This window comes from Caloenas nicobarica, chromosome 9 (genome assembly GCF_036013445.1).
Source record: "Caloenas nicobarica isolate bCalNic1 chromosome 9, bCalNic1.hap1, whole genome shotgun sequence".
In the NCBI taxonomy this organism is placed as follows: Eukaryota; Metazoa; Chordata; class Aves; order Columbiformes; family Columbidae; genus Caloenas; species Caloenas nicobarica.
In genome coordinates, this window is record NC_088253.1 from 15,617,973 (window position 1) to 15,638,699 (window position 20,727).

Consider the following 20,727-nt stretch of genomic DNA (forward strand, 5'->3'; position numbering starts at 1 on the left):
GTACGAGGTGAGGCAACAGCACATCCTGCTTTTGCTCCACAGTTTGTGCCCAGTCCTGCCGGCGCTGCAGCTGTCACTTTACCATTTGCACAATTAAGGTCCTTTCTAAAATGCTATGCAAATGAAAGGGTAAGAATCACAGTCAGACACAGGAAATTTCAAAGCACTAAATTCAGCTAAAGAAGGTCGTGTTTCTTTACCGAGTCATCCTATTAGCTCACTTAAAATCCAAGCATTTTGGAACAGAAAAATAACTGCTGTATTTACTGTAAAAAAGGCTTTTGCTTCATTAGAGGAAAGCTCACTTGGTAAGACAGGTGACACAATTATGTAATTTAAAAAAAAAATCTGAATATATTTTAAACAAACATTAGAAGCAGCTCTAGGGAATACAACATTCCTGGCTGATTCATCTTTTTTCCCAAGAGGCCTGAAGAAAACAAAGCAACTGACCTTGAATGCTTCTCACTGTCACACTGTCCATCTGACCAGATCTTGCATTAACTGCCCAGAGAAACCACAGGAAAATGCAGGTATAGCTTATGACGAGCTGTCAGTATCTTCTGCTGTGGGGTTTGGCAATACATGGGGGTGTGTATTAAGTAACTGATTTAAATTTTGTGATGCACCTTTCCTCAGTTCTCTGTGCTGTGACAAGGTGGGGAACAAACACAGCTACGAAGCCTTCTCAGGGTGTTTCAGGACACAGGGAAAAGCAAACACATCTGTAAAAACTTTATTTCAAAATCTTTTTATTCAACTGTTATTCAGCAATATACAATACAGTTTATAAACAAATGTCTTACCTTGTTTCCAATCTTCATTTAAAAATAAATATTATTGACAGTGAATATTAATTATGGTAAGATGTACCTTTTTAATTAAAATGTCTCCAAAAGAAATAATTTAATTAAAAAAGAAAAAGGAAATCCAAAAAACCTAAACACAATAATCTACTAAAAATATTTCCTTTCTTAGGAAGGGCTTTGACCCAACATCTTTACATATTGTCATAAAGATAACTGCTCAACAGTTCGTGCAAAATGAAGAGTCAGAGGAAAGGTTTAGAAAAGAAAAAAATATTACATTAAAATAGAGAAATCATAAGTGCCATGCACAGAGCAGGGCTTTCCACCATAGAGTCTGGAAACTAGATGCATTATTCTATGTGGTTTACTTTCTGTGGCATCCCCAAAAATAAGGTTTTCCCCCCACGTAGAATTTATCATGCTTCTTTCAGTCTCTTTCTGTCCATCTTTAAAACTGTAGGTATTTTTTTTTGTCAGGGGTTTGTTCTGTTTTTAAATAGGTTCCTTTCTGTTTGGCTGAGGAGTGGAGGAAGTAGTCCGTCAGTGGTTTACTAATAAATGTACAAGCTTATGCAGTATTAACAGGGACATATATAGGAACGGATCTGTAGCATAAATAGGTCCTGTACCTAGAAAAGAAAGAGACATGGGAGAGAAAGAGATTTTATTCTTTATCTTTTCCAATATAGAAGATTAAATGCAGAAGAGAAATACGGGAAGATTTATTTTTATCACTTCAGAGCCAGGGGTCAGAAGCTTAATTTTAATAGTAAAACAGCATCCTCAAGCTATTCAACTCAGATAGCTTTCTCTTCCCCCTCCCAAATCTAACTCCACTTAGGTCATTTCATTATGCATTACTAATGGCATGCCTAAACTTGGCTTCAGCCAAGTTACCAGCAATTGAGATTTCTATAAATACACCTTAATCTGGTATATAGTTTCTTGAGAAATGACAGGTATCAACCACCCATTACTTTAAAGGGAAATGACAAATGCTGCGGCTGTTCTCCTTGATTAACAGGACATGAACCCATTTCATTTGGAATGGGAACAGCAAGACCTTGACATCTTCTTTACCTTTTATAGGAAAGAGCAGAATTTTAAATTAAAAAAATGTGCATGGGAGCTATAGAAAAACAGAGGTCGGATGTGGAACACATCTGTTACAGTCATTTCGTCCAAACCCGGGGAGGGCAAGACTGCTCCTGCTCCTATGAGGTAAGCGTATGCAGCACAATATAGGGCGGAGGGGAGTTATGTATGTGCCACCACAGGAATGCTGGTGCCTGCGACCTTACGGCTGTAGGTGGAGGATGCAACTCTCCCAGGGTAGGGGCACACACTGATGCCTTTGCACACAGCAAGCTGTGGCATCCACATCCATATTGCAGCTAGCAAGGCTGTCCCTGCCTCGTATCCACTTACACTAAGATACTTGTTCAGTTCTTTTATTTTCTAGTTACCTGCTCCAAAAAGAGAGGAATTTACTGCATGCCACCATGGTGCAGCCCCTCTGCCTTGTGTGGTAGGATTGAGGTTTGCTGGCCATGCTCTGCCAAGAATGCAGGACCCACCAGCATGGTGTGGGGCACTGGGGCTGCTCCATCTCTGGGACAGGTCCCACTCGGCTGCCGGACGAGGGGTTGCTGCCTGTCTCTGCCCAGGCCCACGCAAACAAGGCTGGACTGGGCTGCAGCAGCAGCTGTTTGGGTCCCAAGTGCCAATGAGTGACACCTTTCTAAAGCCATTACATGGACTAGCGTATGCAGTTGTCACCAACCTTGTCACACGACAGCATGGCCCTGACTGATGTCTCACGGGGCCGTGGGACATTTCCACGGGGTTGAATGCAATCGCAGGAGCCCAGCCGGAGCTTTGACCTGCAGCTGGAGTGCACAGAGGCACCTGGGGAGAGGCTTCATCAGTGCTGAACACCCTACATAAAGGAGTAATCGATGCTCAAAACACTGACAGTCACCAAAAAAAGTGACTGTCAGAGCCACTTTGCAAAGTGTGAAGGCTTTAAAAAAAAAAAAGTTTTTGTGTTCAGTATCTCTGAAAAAGGAATCAGGCCACATCTATTTAGGAAACTCACTTCAGGCACCCTAATGTGAATACTTTAGTCTTGGTCTCTAGGAGATGTGAGTCCCTGTCAGCTGTGGCATGATCAAAGGAAATACCTTGAACAGTTCCTGAGTAAACCACTGCTCTTGGGCTCACTGTTAAGGCTGCCTCGTAATCTATATAATACCTCACCAGCAAAGCTAGAGTATTATTATCTAATATAAAAAAATAGTTCATAGTAATGTGTTATGTGCAACTGAGGAACTCAAGAAATATCCCCATAGTGCTATCTCAGACACCTAGACTGTGTGGAGATTATTTAGTTATTAAGGTTTTAATTAAATCTGTGCATGCACAAACACATGGCTAAGACTTCCTATGTAGCAACAGAAAGGCATTAAGATGAATACAGGATTTTTCTTTTTAAAGCTGAAAATCATTAACAAACACAACTCAGGTAACTAAAGGAGTAACTTGTAAAATTCTTGCAAAAATACACTAGAAGTGTGTGCAGAAAGTGCACAACACCTGCTGAAGCTCTGGTTCCCGGCCAGCGCATGGAACGGACAATCACCAGCTCCAAACGTTCCTGCTGCTCTGAGGCAGCGACGCAGGAGCTCACAAGCTGGGACTCGCCTTCCCTGCAGAGCCGAGGAGCAGAGGGTCTGCTCTGCCCCGGGGAGCTGCGGGCAGGGTAAGCGATGGCCCCGCTGCGCTGAGAGGGTGAGGGCAGCAGGAGCTCTGGATGCCAGCCTGGGAGCAAACAGGGCTGTGACAGCCACTGCTCAGCCTCAGACACCTCCTTCCTCCTGCAGGTCCTGCTGTCCCCTTCAAAATATACAGTCAATTCACAAATACATTATATCCTACAGTTTTAGTAAGGATAATACCCTAAGAACAAATCTACCTACATGAGCAAGAGAAAACAGCTTGCTAACTGGGAATGCTGAAGGTAAACCCCCATTTTTCTCTCCATCACCAAGCCTGACATGCTATATGGTACCTGAAGACAGAGTGCTTATTCACAAATTGCAGTCACTGGCACAACGGACCCACACTTCCAGTCAGCACATCCCTGTTTCCAAGCTGTCAGGTGGCTCTTCTCACTCCCAGGACACAGCAGAGCTGCAAGAACACCAGCCCAGAATGGTCTCCATGTGCCATCACTGTCCCCTGGGGATGGCAAGGGCAGCCGCCGACACTGCTGGCAGCTGGATGCAGTTCACTGGTGCCAGATTTGTGCCAATTCCACACCTGCCCACCACTGCAGGGAAGATCTGGCCATGGGTGGTTTTTTTATGCTCAAACCTGAGGGTACTGAGAACTCCCTTTTTCCCTGCCAGGACTGAACTTGTTCTTCCAATGAACAGGACTGAAGTTTGATGACATGCTGGCACTTACCAAAAAGAAACCTGCACCTGTTAAAGGCGGAATGCCCCTGGAAATGGTGAGGAACTCAGCCCAGAGAAATGAGCTCTTGTAGCTCAAGAGCTCTTAGAGCCATCATACTGAAGAGCTGCAAAGGACACCAGGTGAAGATTGTTTCTGGTTTGAACAGAAAGCAGTATGTCTCACAACTCCATGCAGTAGCTGTGTGTCTGCTTACAAAAATCATTCTTCTGCCACTTTTACCTTTACGTACTAGTTTTAATCTCACTGCAGGACTGTGAATTAATGCAAAAGTCAAATTTTTTTTGTCTTTTCCTCTTGTAAAAATTGCCATTGTTTTTATGTTCTGCTGTCAAATCTAAGAGAATCTAAGTTCAGAGTCTGTTAACAGAATCTCAGCAGTTAAATAAAATCTATTTTAAAAAATATTTTAAAGCAGTTATTCTTACTGAACCCCAAATACAAACGTCTTTTTTTTCATACCGATTCGATGTTACTCTGCTCTAAGACTTCAGGCAGTAGAAGCAGATACACAGAGTGTCAGACTTCTCCCTCTGAACACAAGCAGACCAGAAATATGATTTCCAGTAATTTCTCCCTGTTTAGATAACCCAAATCCTTTTCATTATGGGTAGTGTTGTTTATAAACAAGCTGGACTTAATGTCCTCAATTCTGCTTTTACTGCAGTAGTGGAAGTCTTGACTTTTACTTCATAAATTGCTACATTTGTAAATTTAAACAGAATGTGGTCTTGACCATTAGGATCTGGACATGCGATCAACCCAGATTTGAGAACAGATTTTCTAGCCAGAGACTTTAAATCAGGAGTACACAGTTACTTACAAACTGCAGACACTTACAAGGAAACATTTCATTTATATTTTGAATATTCATTTGATGTTTTGTTATTGAAAGCTTATTTATCATTATGTAGATTTACAATTTTTCTTTTAGATTATTTACATGCACATGGCTTAAAGGGAAAGTCTACGACTGAGCAGAACAATAACAAATTGTTCTGTTCGTGTATGGTGAATTGCTCTCTGGCATCACTCATCCTTTTCAATTTACAACATAATAATGTTTTGCTGTACTTTTCTACTTAATAATTTGTTTTGTGCCAGCATTCAAAGTTTGATTTAAAACAGTTAATCTAATTGAAAACAAATATTAATTAACCAAGTGACTTGTGACACATGAAAAAAATGGGATGGTTCTTTTACAAGCTATATTTAACAGAGTTTCCAGCAGTTTCCCATTTTTCTTCCTAAAAAGAATGTGAAAAGTCCCTTGATGTCTCTGAGATAGTGGCAAAATGCGGTGGCCCATATAATAAAAAGCTGAAAGACATCAGTAGCCTATTTTCCTTGAAAGATGAGATAACACCTAAAATCTGCCTGCCTGTTCATGCTGGAGCAGGACCCTGGCTGGCAGGGTCACGAGATGTTTCCCCCATCCCAGCTTTATGCAGCGCCCTGTCAGCCTCAGCCTCTTTTCTTCCAGAACATCGTTCAATTAAAACTCTCAAACCTGGCATTTCGTTAAAAGGTGAGGGATAAAACTGACCATATACATTGTTTCATTCCCTCAGTCCAGAAACTTTAGACTGCGCTTGAGACATATTCTTGGAGAAACCGCTCCTACAATCTTGTATCTATGGAAAACATAGGGGTTTATATGGGCTGTTGGTCAAGGATCATTACAGGCAATAACCTCCTAGATAAAACAAATTTTCTCTCATTGACACACATTTGGAGCACTTCCACTGAATTGAAGGGAATTTACCAAACTTCAGATCTAAGAGCTCCTTCAAAGTTTTTAATTAAAAAGACACCATTACTAAAGTCACTATACACTCACTGAACCAAAGAGATAATAAGTTACACCACATTAGAATTACTCCACAGTCTGAGACATGAGCTTATAAGCTGCATATATCCATCTTCCACTCTTAAATACTTCCAGCACAATCCACACACTGCAGTTTTGCTATCAGGATTTTTCCTAAAGGTTTGTAACTGGTGCCTTCAACTTCCTACTCCCCACCAAGGGCTAATTCTCCAGGGTGGTGTATGGAAGCGTAGCCAGAGCCTCTGCGAACTTCAGCACATTCTCCCAGCTAAACCCTAGAGTGATGTCTGTAAGGTGAGGTGCTCTTGTTAAAAGAAGTTATGTGGCACTACAGAAATCTATGCAAAACCACTAAATAATGGGGTCCCCGTTGCTCCTTTCAGCTGGCTGTGGATCATCATGCCTGGCGCAACTGAAAACAGCTCCCGACCTGCCTTTTGGAGTTGCTAAGTTTGGCAATGGTGGCTTCCCATGTATTTATAAGCACCTGCACAGGATCTGCTCACCACTGAACCTGCCTACAAGGCACAAGGCCAAAATTAGTTTTCTACCCACTATGCATTTTTATTCATGATTCACTGAATTTTGGAACAGATTTCCATAACTCAAGAAAAACGCCTCACAGAAGTCGGCACATGTATTTATTTCTACACAGCCATGCAGGTATCAGCTAGTGATCCTGCTTTCTCTTCCTTTGTCCACGCTATCAAGGTTTTTAAGGTCAAGCGGGGTGAAACTATCAGAATTACCCTCCACACCCTTCTTCTTGAAAATGCTGATGTTCCACTTTCCTGATCCACACTGTAACCTCAAACTCTCCGGGAAACTGAAACCAGTTTTACTGGCCAGAAGACACTGGCCAGATTTTTGTGAAACTGTGTTATCATTTTAGGTCTTCTCAGTTACACCTGAGGTTCACCATTTGTCTGCCTTCTCCCTTGAGATACCCGCTGCTATGTTCAGGCCTATATTTAGAAGTGAATTGCGAAAATACCCTGTAACGAGGGTAATTGAAAGCCACTCCTATCCTAATTTTAGAAACTCAACAGGTTTTAGTGTTTCAACTAAACTAACAATCCCTTCCAAACATGCATATGGTACACAGGTCAGTCAAGTGCTCAGTTACCCTCTGTGGAGGCTCTTCCCTTTTTCTCCGAAATCATAAGGACATTATTAGACATAAGCTACAGGATTAGATGGACAACTGATCTGATCCAGTTCGACAGTTGCTGCAGCTCTGCACGGCAAAACGTTTTTGTATTAAACACAGCTCCTAACAGAAAGAGGGGCAGTTAAACCAGTGGATTTGATTAATGTGGGGAGGTCCATAGAGAGCAAGAAATACTTCCACCTTTATAAAAAATATTTCTATTCTTTAGGTTATCAGAAAAATACGCAGTTGCATTGTCAAGAGGCTGGTAAATACTCATCTCCTACTAAAGTTACAAGAAGTAGGGACACAAAATATGGGGAACAGTTGGTACATTTTCCCTCAATATACCCGCTTGCCTTCTGTGGTAGGCAAACACGTAGGGAGCAGTTGCAGCCTTACTGAGAGCCTCACTCCAAGACATCACATCTGGCTGGGAAAACTGCTGTATGGAGAGAAAGTTGCGCCCCAACAACGCCCAGCAGAGCAGCAGCTGAGCCGAGTCGCACGGAGCTGGGCCCTTGAGGGGCTGCTCTTGGGATCTGTCCTCACCTGGAGACAGCCAAACCAACCTCCCAGCCACTCCGAATACCCGCTCTTGGAAAAACTTCAAGGAAACACCAACACTAATTTATAACAACCTCCGAAACACCGCTATAGGCAGGGTCAATGTAGAATAGGAACATATCCTGAATACTTAAAAAGAGTCATTCATTCTATATAGATTATACAGCTTAAATACTTTATATTGTTCTGCATTTAAATAAGCCGGTAACTTTCCTCTTTTGAGACCTGCAGCTGTTCTTTCCTTTGTAGTACATTCCCATAAACAGATTTCTGCTTTGGTATCTGTGAGATGATCTCTCCTCACCAAATATCTTATTAAAAGGAAACAAAACATGCAAGTATGGATTTGTTTCATTTCCAGAATTTTCTGCAGTTCCATGATCTAAAACTAACTTAACAAAACCAGGCACCATTAATTCACTCTTTGACACTTGAATAATGAGAGATACAAAATTATTTGTAATGTGATTTGCTGGAAAATGAATTTTGAACTAAAACATATATAAAAATAGCTAACTACATTAATGGTAGTTCAGGTGGTAAATGATCATCCAGCCCTACACGTCCTTCCTCAGTACTACGTGTGCAAGTCCCCAGCATACTGATACACACAAATAGCAAAAGGCACAACTCAAACTACCCAAATCATGAGGCACTGAAGAATAATGGTAGTGGGGTTTCAGTTACTGAGCTCTGAAGCGAGTCTGGGCCACGGTCTCAGTTTTTCATTATAAGCAGGAGGACTAAAAAGCCACGTTGCAGAAAGCTGGCAAGCCAAATATGGTCACACAATTCCTTAAGTCAACACTTTAGGAAAAGACTTGCAATAAAAGTCACACTGGATAGAACCACAGATTTCACATTCTGTAATTGATACAAGTTGTAAATATTTGCAACCCAGAAGTAAAGAATAAGACACTGCAGTTCTCACTTGACTGTCTTTTAGACTTGATCAGGATTAGGAGTAAACTGCCAATGCAGTTGTAATTATCACTCCAATCAGAGTTACTAAAGTTAAGCAGATCCGAGTGCAGATTATTTGAGGATTTTTTTGAAAAATAACTCTATCCTGTTCATACTTAAAGAACAGAGCTAAGTGCACTAGAAGAATACACAACGACACAAGGAAAATGGCTGTATTGAGAGCAAGTGCCTGAAAGAAAGGAGAGGCTGTGATTTCATAAAGAAAGGCTCACCTTTTTGCTATAAAGAAACAACGGCATTTTGGGAGCAACCCACAAAGACCTTCCAAACCTTTCCAGTGATTGATATGTGCTAGATATTCGCTAACTACAGACATTGGCATGCCCTAGATCTAAGGGAGGCCAAACTTCACAGAATAAGCCAGAAAGGGGCTATTTGGAAAAAACCCTGGACAGGGGATGTTCCTCAGTGCCCTCTTTACCTGTGAAATCTCCAGCTTCCCAGAGTGAGGGGGATTCAGATCAGAACGCCGATTTTAAAATGTATAAAGTAGTAAAGTAGTTCTAATTATACCAGTTCGCTGAATTTTACGCGTGACCAATAACATGACAGACCCAGAAGACGATGTCCATTAGAGGAGTGACCCGCTGTGCTCTGCCCCCTTCTGCAGGGAGCAGCCGCACACGCCGCGAGGGTGCTCAGCTTCCCACCACGGCCGGGCCAGCGCCAGGTCAGACCAGATATTTCGGCAACCACCTGCACCCTGGGCAAGCTTCGTTAGCGCAGCTCCTGCCCCAGCCGCGGCGCAACGATCCGCGCGCTGCGATCACACTGACTTCTCCACGGAGCACAGTTGCTGCTCTGCCAAACTGCTCCTCTTTCCAGCTAATAAAATTGCCTCCCAACTGATAACAGCCTTGCAATATAAAATACACGGTTGTTAACTGCTGTTGTGACAAATAACACCATTCTCCTGACAACCCTATTTTTTCCAATACAAACCTACTTGAACTGTTTATTATTGACATACGGGACTGCTCTGCCATTATCTAATTAAAAAAACCCCACATAGTAAACAGCAATAGTGAATCTGTCAGCATCCTCACTGCCTTAGCAAAGCCACATCAAAACCCAGCCCAAACCTCTGTTATTACCAGCACAGTCCTGTCAGGCTCTGTCATGTACAGAACAAACACCTTCACATAACAACTGTAAGATTCATTTCCCAGCAGATCCTACTTCATGTTTGCTTTCCACCTTGAGACCAGCACCATCACTGTCCTCCTCCAAACTAGTACCAGCACTAAGATTGTCTTGAGATTTCTTTCTGCTGACTGCTAAGTACTTCACCTCACGGGTTAGGGAACTGCCTCATCCACAGCACAGTTCGACTGTTACTTTATACATCAGAAAAGCTGCATCAATGTAGCAGAAGTGGGAAATACTCACAATTACCTGCCTCCTGTAAAATACACAGGCTAAGTCAGCTAGTACTGCAAACTAAGGCTCCATTTTGCAAAGTATCTGTTGAATCGGTACATAAAGAACTAGCGGCGTGCGTATATTCCTGCCCAAAATGTTCATGCACAAAAACACATGGATGCACTCAGCCTTCCCTTATGCAAATTTCTAATTTTCCCTCACTAATCAATCAATCAATCTCATATAGAAATCTAGACCAATGCTAGGTACAGCTTCCACATTCATTAGAAAGACCAGGAATACTCCTTTCATTGTGTTCAGCAATATTTTTTAAAACATTTTTTCATCTGTAACTTAAAGATAGTAAAGAAGTTCAAATAATATTCAGATTTCTTCAAGGACACTGCACAGGATTTAGCAGAATAGGTTACTACAGTTTTGTGTGTCCTCTGGGGAACAAGCAAGAACCACTGAAAGGAGGTTACTCAAATAAATTGCATTTCCACAGTACAAAACCACCCTGGCACAGCTTGTTTCTGCCCTAGGTAATGAGGTGACACAGTACTGCAGTTCGTGCTTTTGTCCACTTCGAGAATTAGTCCATATTACACACGCACAAAAGAAGATATTTGACCTCACTTGTCCCCAAAGCAGTCTAATTTGCCTAGATAATAAAGTGCTAGTGATGTGTTTTTAATGAGACTTCTTTTTGCGTGTTTATTATCCAGTGACATTTAGGAGGTCAGCCTGATAATTCAGTTACGGTCTCTGTCTTGCTACTTTATTTAATGTAAAGGAAAATGTGATGAGACCCAGGTCACATTTAACTACAAACAACAACAGAATGTGAGCTCATACCTGGTCTCATAAAAAGCACAGGGCGAGTGAAGCGGACCCAGACCAGATCGAGTAGGAAAGGCAGGGAGCCTAAGCTGAACAGCAACACAGAGAGACTTTCCTTTCTTGCTGTTTTGTGTAACGTTCATCTATCAAAGGCAAACAAGCTCCACAGGCTGTTTCTCAAACTAGCATGCGGGGTCACTCAAATTCTGACACCGCCAGGAGAGCCCTAGCCTCAAACCCTTACCCAAAGTTAATCCAGACTCAACCACAGCCACTCCAAACAGGGCCCCTCCAACCAGCGACAGCTCGTTACACTCCAGAAAACAGCATGTTCATTTACTTTCCTGTCTCTAAGCTGCAAAAAAAATACCTTTTGCCTCTCAGTGCACCACGGGGATCTGACACTCTGCCACACGGTCTCCTGCCTCAAGGTAGGTTGCCACAGCTTGACTTTGTGGATGTGCTGGTCTTACGAGCATCACCGGGAGCTGCACATGCCCGGGGACTGCAGAACTCAGCCCTGGTGCTTTATCATCTCAGGCCACGTAGCCCACAAGCAGATCTCCTGCCTCAGACATAAAAGCTTTGTGGGGGGGAGAGGGGGATTGGTGTGAAGTGAAGACTTATTTTCTTCCTTGCTGTGAACACTTCATCTCTGCATAACACATGAGTCTCTCTGTGTCCTTCCTAGAGCACTCTAAGCGTAATGAAGCACAGTTCCTTGTTTCACACTCCCATCTTTGTTTATTTTATTTAAAGCTTTCACTTCAGAGCTGTGAGGCTAGAGATCAAACAAATAAAAGGGATTTTGGAAGCTGCAATGTCTGATCTACATTCTGCTCAGAACTTAAACTAAAATCTGTCCCCAAGCTAATACACAGGCACTCACTTTGGAGACCGTTTGATAGGAGATAATACAGCCAAGTTCCCTCCCAGAAGGTCAGTATGAAGATCCTTGGTTATTACTTCACCTATCATATAACAAAGTTAGTCTCATGACTAAGGCACTGGATTTAAGAGATCTGAAATTAAGTTTTCACATTTAATTCAACAGCTGCCACAGACTCAACAAAGGCAGTCATAGCTCTCCCTGCCATTCGTCCATCTCATCCATTTGGACTACGAACTTTCTGGGACGCAGACACCATGTGTCTTGCTCAGGGATGCTCCTGTATCCCCCCTGCTTACTCAGCACAAACAAGGAACACTTCCAAACACATTCACACCATATGCACTCCTTCACTTGTTCACCCTGATTTTTTCCTACAGCAAAAGATTCTAGTTGCGCACAAGTATTTAAATGGAAAGCCAAATATTATTTTCATTTAGAACAATATGGACAGCAACTCCTCTGATAGCGCTAAACCAAATGATGTTACTGGCAGATCTTTTCCTCCTGGTAGCCTCAGTAACGTGTTCTCACTTTCCTACCTTACCAGCAGACAAGTAGTAATCTCTTGTGAGACCGCAGCACCAAGTTTTTATATGGTAATTTAACCATTACAGATACAATTCTGTTTGAGTAGCTAATATTTCTGGCATTTGGGGCAATTTTTCTGTAACATTGGATCTATTCCCTTATATACTATGATGTTGATCACAAATTCCTACCAAATACAATTTCAGGTAACATGTCCAAAACTATGGATTTTCTATTTATATCTGCTTGAGATACCAGATGAGACTCTGTGCTCTTTAGAGTAACAGGCACATTTATTCTAATAAGTTCATTTTTCAGTTCAACTAGAAGAGGTAGAGAATCCTATTTTTCCATGGTGCATGACTGGGACTCCAACTGAAGTCAACAAGAGCCCTGCAGGCACATCTGAACGCAGCATTTGATCTGTAATCACATTTATTGGAATACAAGCACATAGAGGCCCTGTCTTAATACAGTGAACATATTGGGAAGATCTCTATTGCAAGGAAAATCGGATTAGAACCCAATTCATGCAGGACACTGGTTAGTGTCATGCCATCAGCTTGTAGGCAGAGCTCTCCAGTGCATTAAATGAGGGTGTTTCTTAATCACTTATGGCAAGTCCATTGTTTGAGGACATTTCTGCTTTTATACAGACGAAATATCCCCGTGTACAATGAAAAGACTTACAAATGCTACAGACTTTTGAGAGTAAATGTATTAGATGATTCAATTATTGCACACTGATTTGGTGTAAGTACTTATCTGTGTGTGTTACAGAGCTCGAAATAGGATGATAAAGTATATGTATTATGCTACTATGCATATATGTAATTCATACAGCAACACAGGGTTGGGTCCTGCAGTGTTATACTTCCTATGTGAGCAAAGATTTGGTTTGATTTGATGGCCCTACTCTGTGGAAAATCAGCTATGACACTGCCTTGAGGGGGTGGACTTGAAACAGGACGTCTAGTTTACAGAGGGGAAAAAACAAGAAGTATTTCTTATAAAGAGATTGCACTATTTACAGAGAAAAATAATTACTGTGCCTAAAACAGCTCTGAAAAACACCACTTTAACATACAAATAGGGCACTCTGAAGCTCAAGGATGCCATTTTCTTTTAAAACATTTTGAAGGAAGTTTAGTGCTTATCCAACCCAAGTGACGGCACCCGAGTCTTTGATTTCCTGACAAAAGCAGGTGATATCCCTGCACGTCCTCATCACGCTGGCTTCCACATTAGTACTTTATCCATATACCTTTATTCTGGGTAGGGAGCAACACTTCACATCTAGGGGAGATAAATCCATTTTTTTTTCTCTTCACCAGGCTTCTCTCTTTCTGCTTCAAACTAAGAGCCTGGCCCAGACAGTCTTTCTAAAACACAGCGGTGATGGGGACTGGGATGGCAACCATCTGCTTCACAAAGCAACCAAAGTGACATCGCGTGGTCATGAGTCTCAGACAGTTCTGCTCCAGAAGGCACCTGAATCAGGAACTTTGAGGGCCAAGTGATTCAGCTGCTCGTCTCCTGAGCCATGCTGTGGCTGGTGTTCTATTGATAAGTAATTACAGGCAGCTCCAAACCACCACAGGTATGGAAATTGCAATAAACCAAGTAGAAGCCTGTTGTTCAGGAGGTCTTGATTAAGGCAGAGTAAAATTACGTTATTTTTACGGAGGAACATAGCAAAATACAAAATTAGTTGCCTCCCTTGTATGGAGACAACAGCAGTTGCTGGGCTATAGCTGATTCAGTCAGTACTATGACCCAGAACAGGAGTCCTGTGCTCTCTCCACTGCCTTCAGCTTTCTCGCAGGATGGAAACTGCCACGGCGTGGCACTGTTCGCAGACACCGCCGTGCACAGGAGAAATGTCACAGCAGGAAATTTTGGTTCAGCCTATTTTGTAACCCCTTTAGTATCAGCCTTCATCTGGAGAAGCCCACAAAGTATTTTTCTGCATTCCACTACCTTTTTCACTGATTTAAATCATTCCATTTTCTCCGCTGCTGGCCACAACACGTATATTTTATTTTCAGAATTTAATCCAGCCTAGAAACGATGCAGCAGTGCCACATTCCCAAACCATAGGCTTGTAAAAAATCAGAACAGACAGCAGTTTAGATGATCTGGGCAGGGGGTCTTGCTCTAACAGACATCTGTGACATGCTCTCTCGGCGGCACAAAGTCACATCCATCTGTTGAGATGGAACTGAGCCCATTTGCACTTCCATCATCCTGGGTTTGGTTCACAGGCACAACATACATAAGCTCTGGGTTCAGTAGGCAGGATGCACAGTGCTGCAAACCCTAAACTGAACTTCTATTGTCAGCATGGAAAACACAGCAGGAATTCTCACCATGGGTGAGTGGAAAGAGGAAACACTAAAACAACCACCAGCTCTGGGTTCCTAGGAGGAAAGCAGACCTTTCCAATAGGAAAACAACCAATTCCAAGCATTACAGCATTCAGGTTAATTTCTTGTGGTCAGTGAATTCAGCAAAAGCAAACTGAACTTTTTTATATGCCCACAGGCTCCTGTAATTAGACTTCAGGAATTATCACTTTGTCTTCTACTAAATACAAATGAACACCCAGCCTAGTTTTAGAAATGATAATCAAGAAACCCTAGTTTTCACACATATTTCTCCATGAGAAAGAAAGTAAATTATTCAGAAAACAGCAAAAGCTGAGTAGCCAGAGAAAACCCAGCAGCTGTAAAGCATTAGCGGGTCACAGTGACCCACATACAACTGATTTCCTTTACTGTGAGCCAGACCTGCAACTGTTTGCCCTGAGAGTGTGAAGAGGTAGCAGGGCGATGTGTGAACATTCCTGTGTGAGGATTATGAAGCTGCATCACAAGAGACCCAGCAGAGAGGAGAGCTCAGGGGTTTCCCTGCACAGTCAGTGGCATTAAATTGTTTCCCTTCTTCCACAGATAACTTGACAGGGGCATTTGTTCAACATTAACCAAGTGACAGTGGCTGAGAAAGGAGCTAAAGCCCCGCCAGAGCAGCACCACACGGCTTGAAATACCTTTGCACTGTAGATTTAAGACTCTGTGTTCTTAGTCCTACAACAGCCTTCTCTGACTAGCCGTAATATGGTAATGTGGCATTAATAACTTAATACAGTATTAACTGATAGACAATCAGTATTAACACAATGTTTACATTTGCAAACCATTATAGAGTGTAGTATCTCCAATTCTTATCCTCCCAGTAATTCCAACGTGGAGCTCATTACACAGCAATTGACATTTCCCTTCCGAACCTGCACCCTGCTCCACATGGGCCCCACGCCTGCCCCCGTAACCATTCGCCAATTGGAATTCTCTGCAGAACAGCCACGGCATTTTACTCACTTGAAGCTGCAGCTACCCCATCCGAAAAGCTGCCGGGGGGCTCTGAAAGTGGGGCCTCCCACAGCATCTACCCAGAGGCAGCAGGTCCCAGCTGCACTCACACCCATCTCCCTGGCCCCATGCCTCTGTGCTGCAGGGAGCCCTGGCTTTCGGGATAATTTAAGTACATTTGCCTATAGACTCAGGTGTAATCACTTAGTTTTAGCTTCATCATTGGAGCAACACGCCCGTCGATGACAGAGGGGCCCGAAACAGAAGGGTGGGACTCAGGGCGGCACGGCCCGGGGGGAAGAGGGGGAAAAAGGGGCTCCTGGCCCTACCTGACCCGTGCTGCTGGCGGAGGATGGCAGCCTGCCCGGGCGGCGGCGAGGCCGAGGAGGCAGCGGCGGCCGCCGAGGTGGTGGCAGCGGCGCTGGCGGCGGAGTCGCGCCCGTCGGCCGGGGGCGGTGGCGGCGGCAGGCGCTTGCCGGGGCCGGGCGGCGGCGTGGGCCGGGCGGCAGGGCCGTGGCGGCGCGGGGCCACCCCGCTCTGGATGTGCGAGACCGCCTCGGCCGCCTGCACGTCGGCGGGCGCGAAGCGGGACAGGACGCGCAGCAGCGCCTGGGCCTTGTGCTCCTGCGTCTCGTCGTCGCTGTAGTCCGCCACGCGGCACTCGTAGACGCCCTCGTCCTGCCGCCGCACGCCCGAGAGCCGCAGCCGGTGCGAGATGTCGTTGCCCTGGACGCGGACAGTCTGCAAGAGAGCACGCCGCGGGGCGCCGCCTCAGCAGCGGCCGCCGGCCCCGGTTCCCCCCGACCCGCCCCGGACACCCGGCGCCGCCGCCCTCCCCTTCCCCAGCAGCGACCCCGCGCTCCTCAGTGCAGCCCCGGCAGAACTCGCTCCCGCCCCAGATACGCGGCTTTTGCTGTCCAGAGCACCGAACCCGGGCTAATACCCCCCAAAAGCGAATGCACCCGACACTAAAGCCCAGCACTTCTCCGTTAAAGTCCCACTTCGCGGTCCCAAGGGACCATCCACAATCAGGCCCTGCTCCCCATCATCCCCACGCCACTGCGGCCCCCTCACCACTAGCGCTCTGCCACTCCCGCCTGCGTGCCCACCCCAAGCCTGGGGGGTCCCCTCTCCCCCCGCCCGGTCCCGCACGAACCGCCCGGGCCCCGACCCGTGGGGAAAGCCCAGCCCGAGGCGGTGCCCGGCAGCCCCGCACGGCTCAGCACCGCGGAGAGGGGCCGGCCCCGCCAGCGGCCGCCTCGCCGGGGCAGAGGCAACCCCGGGCCCGCGACCACAGGGAAGGGGCTCGTTTCCTGCAGGACAAGGAGAGAAGGGGGTCCCCACGGCGACTGGGGTTTGCAGATGGCAAGGAAAAAAGTAAACTTCTCTCCCGATCCGGCCCACAGTCCTTTCCAAACGTGGCTAAGGGCTGGAAGGCAAGCATCACCTCCTCTTGATTTGTGAGGAATGAGACGTGACCGCTACATCAGCAACAGATGGTAACGTTTTGACCAAGCCAGGACACATCGAGGAGGGGAAAAGTGCCACACTCCTGCTGTGCTGCAGGAGCGGGGCTGCCAGCGAGACCAGCTGCATTCGTGTCGGGAAAGGAGGGGGCATGCGGTAAATCCCAGGTGTATGGGAGGAGGGGTGTGCACCACCCAGCTCGAGCTGCACTTACACTGATTTTGGTTGCATCCTTATTTGATACCTAAAAGAACAGAGAAAAGGGAGATTAGACTCAACTCTGCCAGCACATCAAGAAGATGCTCATCTTCCCACCCCAGTGCAAGGATAGGACATGGACAGATGCAAGTTTCTCTGTTTGCCTTTCATACAGCTCATGTGTGCCTGAGGGGGGGAGTTCCCCACGCGATGGGGAAGGCAGCAAACCAGTGCTCAGCTGGGGGCACTGTTTTGGTAAAGCTCCTGTGGTGTCCAAAGCAGCACTGCCTTTACCACAGGTGCAAACAGCAGCCAAAGAAATGTCTGTTGCATCTTGTGCTGCTCTGTCACTAACAGTCACTGGGGAAGATGCTTTACCAGCAGTATTAGCGCAGCAGTGAAGTGCTTGAGCAGGCTGGGTCCGCAGTGCTCACGGCAGAGTTTTGGTCTGGAAACATCCTGGGAGCAGGTGCTGCTCAGCAGGTTTCATCCTTGGTTATTTTTTTGTCTCCAGCCAACTACTGTAAACCTAAGTGATGCCTCAGATCCCACTGATGCGCCTCCCAGGGAGACGGTCATCATTCTCCAGGCATGCCCTGTCATCATTTATTGTAAAAGCAACTCACGGTTTTATATAAGGTTAAAGAAGACATTTAAATCCAAGCGATTTATTTCGCTGTCTGACAACTGACTTACACTTTTCCCAGCTAGGCGGCAGCGCATTAGCTCAGTGTCTATATGCTTTGCATCTCTATTTGAGCTCTGCAGGAAAACAAGCGTGCCACAGAGAGGGGATCTGGCACAGGCACGGAGGCTGCCGCGGGGCACCCTGCCGGTGCAGGGGCCGCAGGGCTGGAGAGGATGACGTGCCCTGCAAAGTCAGGCAACACGGCCTGGAAATCCTGCTTTACCTCACTCTTTGTACAGCACCGTTTGGCACCAGCAAGGTGTCTTGTGCTGGGAGGAGGCTGCAGAATGAACTGGCTCATGTTGGGGAAATGCAGCTGAAAAATTTAGATTAGATCCCACCCTCATGCCAGGTGGCTTCCTAGGGGGAAGGGAAAGGACACGCAAGATTTAACTCTGCTTCATGCATTTTAATTACTACATCTGACTGTGTGAAAACGCCTTGCTGAGCTCCAGATACGGACACAGGTGTATACATGCACCCCAAGAAACTGTGTGCTTTTGTATATGCAGACCGATTTGTACTTAACATACCAACAGAGAGAGGTGTACCCCTCGTGCCTGTCTCTGCTCTATCGGTGAGCAAACAGAGGCTCTTCCACCTTTTACGATTCCTAGCCCAGCTCACAGAAGCACTGCTTTTTGCTTGTTCCCAATTCATGCTGCAGCTATTTTTGACTGCCTCTCTTCAATCCTTGTTGCTGATTTTGCAGTGGGACATTTATAATTTTCTATGTACAATCCTTAAAGCAGTGATGTTTTTTCCTGAGATGAAGTCCCCCATGGTGCATGCCCTGTCTTCCTCTGTCCCAGGGAGGGCCTGGGGACACCAGTGCTTCCATCCACTCGCTGGCACTGGGTAGAGGAAGCACCCTCCTCTCTGGGACTGCCGAGTTTATTTCGATCACCCTCTGAGCGTATTGCACCAGATGAACAGACATATCTCCATAGCACTGTATTACCTTGCTCCTGCTGCCGGGGACACTGATGGCAAATTCGTGGGCAATTTCTCTGGCTGGTTCTTTAAGGTACCACCACTGGATTTCCAAGGAGTAAGAGGTGGATCCGCTGGCTCGGAAAGCACAAGGCATCTCAATATCATCGCCCTCCCTAACAGTCACATCTTTGGGAACTTCAGTAAAGGTAGCTGGGAGGGGAAGACAGAGTTACAAGGGCTGGTTAACGGAAAAGATTAAAAGACAAGATCAGTGCTTTTCAGTGTAACGTGAGCTGCTTCAGCTCAAGAGCTAAGCGCTGACCGAGACACAGGTTTCCCCTCGTCTGGTGACCGCAGGATAAGCGGAGCATCCAGGACCGCGCACCCGGGGCCGGGCCGAGCTGGTCCCCGCCACCCTGCAGCCGCGGCTCCAGCGGAAAGGGAAAGTTTGAAGAGGACCTTAAAACCCCTCAGTCCTTCCATTTCTCGGCTGGATACCGGGGCACCAGTGTCCTTCTGCCCCCGATCCGGCCTGGGGACTGTCCCGGGCTGCGCTCCCCTCCGCACCAGTAGCTGCGAGGCACCGAGCCCGCGCTGCCGGCAGCTGCGGCCGCAACAGAGCCACCTTGTTCTGCAAGAGCCCTCCCCGGGCAGCGCTCCCTGCCCCCAGCCAGCAACACTTCCACAGGAAAAAGCGGCGGGGAGGACGGGACTTGGAGCGGTTGCCGGCAGGAGCGAAGCGGCCGGAGCTCGGCTGCGGGCAGGGCGGCGATCCCCGCCGGCCCCGAGCCCCGCTGCCTCCCGCCACTGAGTAGTGTCCGGAGCGGCGGCTCCCCGCGGGAAGAGGCAGAAGTTTTCTACTCACCGGTGACTATGAACAGCAGAGGTGCGTTGAACATCAGGTAACAGAAGGTGCAGAAGAGCCTCCGATTTTCCATCTCATCTATGTGGGCTGCGGGCGGTGGCCGGGCTCGGGGCGCAGCCGGGCGCGCCTCAATCCATCGCACACAGCGGGGCCGGGTCAGGGCTCCTTCCCAAAAAGCCAAAGCCACCCGACTAACGTTGGTTTGTGGGGAAGCAAATATAAAATCCACAGCCGGCTGCTCAAACTCGCTCGCAGGTAGAAGCGACGTTCCTGGGAATGAAGCAATAAATCTCGTCCCGGTTCTTTGCTCCGGCACTCGTTGGTGCTCCGCCGCCAGCGGGATTCAACTGCCCTGCGCCGAATGGGGGCTCCTGCTGCCCGCAAGCGAGGAAGCGACTCTGGGCTCCCCTCCGAGCCCCATCACACTCACAAGTCTGCTCTCGGAGCTCGCAGCAAGGTCCAGCGAGGCGGCCGGGGACAAGCCTCCTCTCCCTGAGCCTGGGGAGCGCCCGGCGTGTTCCCGTCGTGGCTTGTGCTCTGCCCCTGCACAGAGGAGGCGCGGCGGCACGTCCGAGCCCGCCTCTCCCCTCCCGGGCGACGAGCGGCCCCGGCCGCAGCTGCGGGGCCGGATCCCGCCTCCGCGGCCGCGCACCGCTCCGCCCACAGCGGGGAGCCCCCGCCTGACGCCCGCCCGCAGCGCGGCCCCGGCCCTGCCCGCCGCCCTGCATCCCCGCCGCCCTGCATCCCCGCCGCCCTGCATCC

At 46.8% G+C, this 20,727-nt stretch overlaps 1 protein-coding gene across 1 annotated transcript; it reads right to left on the minus strand.

Annotated features, from left to right (window-relative positions):
• Positions 1-997: 997 nt before the first annotated feature.
• Positions 998-20,304, minus strand: VSTM2B (V-set and transmembrane domain containing 2B). Its single transcript, XM_065641048.1, has 5 exons — positions 19,966-20,304; positions 19,126-19,310; positions 17,493-17,522; positions 16,141-16,552; positions 998-1,438 (listed from the first exon to the last, which is right to left on the minus strand). Exons 1-5 carry the CDS (start codon positions 20,036-20,038, stop codon positions 1,350-1,352), a joined length of 789 nt encoding a protein of 262 aa, XP_065497120.1. The 5' UTR covers positions 20,039-20,304; the 3' UTR covers positions 998-1,349.
• Between the last annotated feature and the right edge of the window lie 423 nt (positions 20,305-20,727).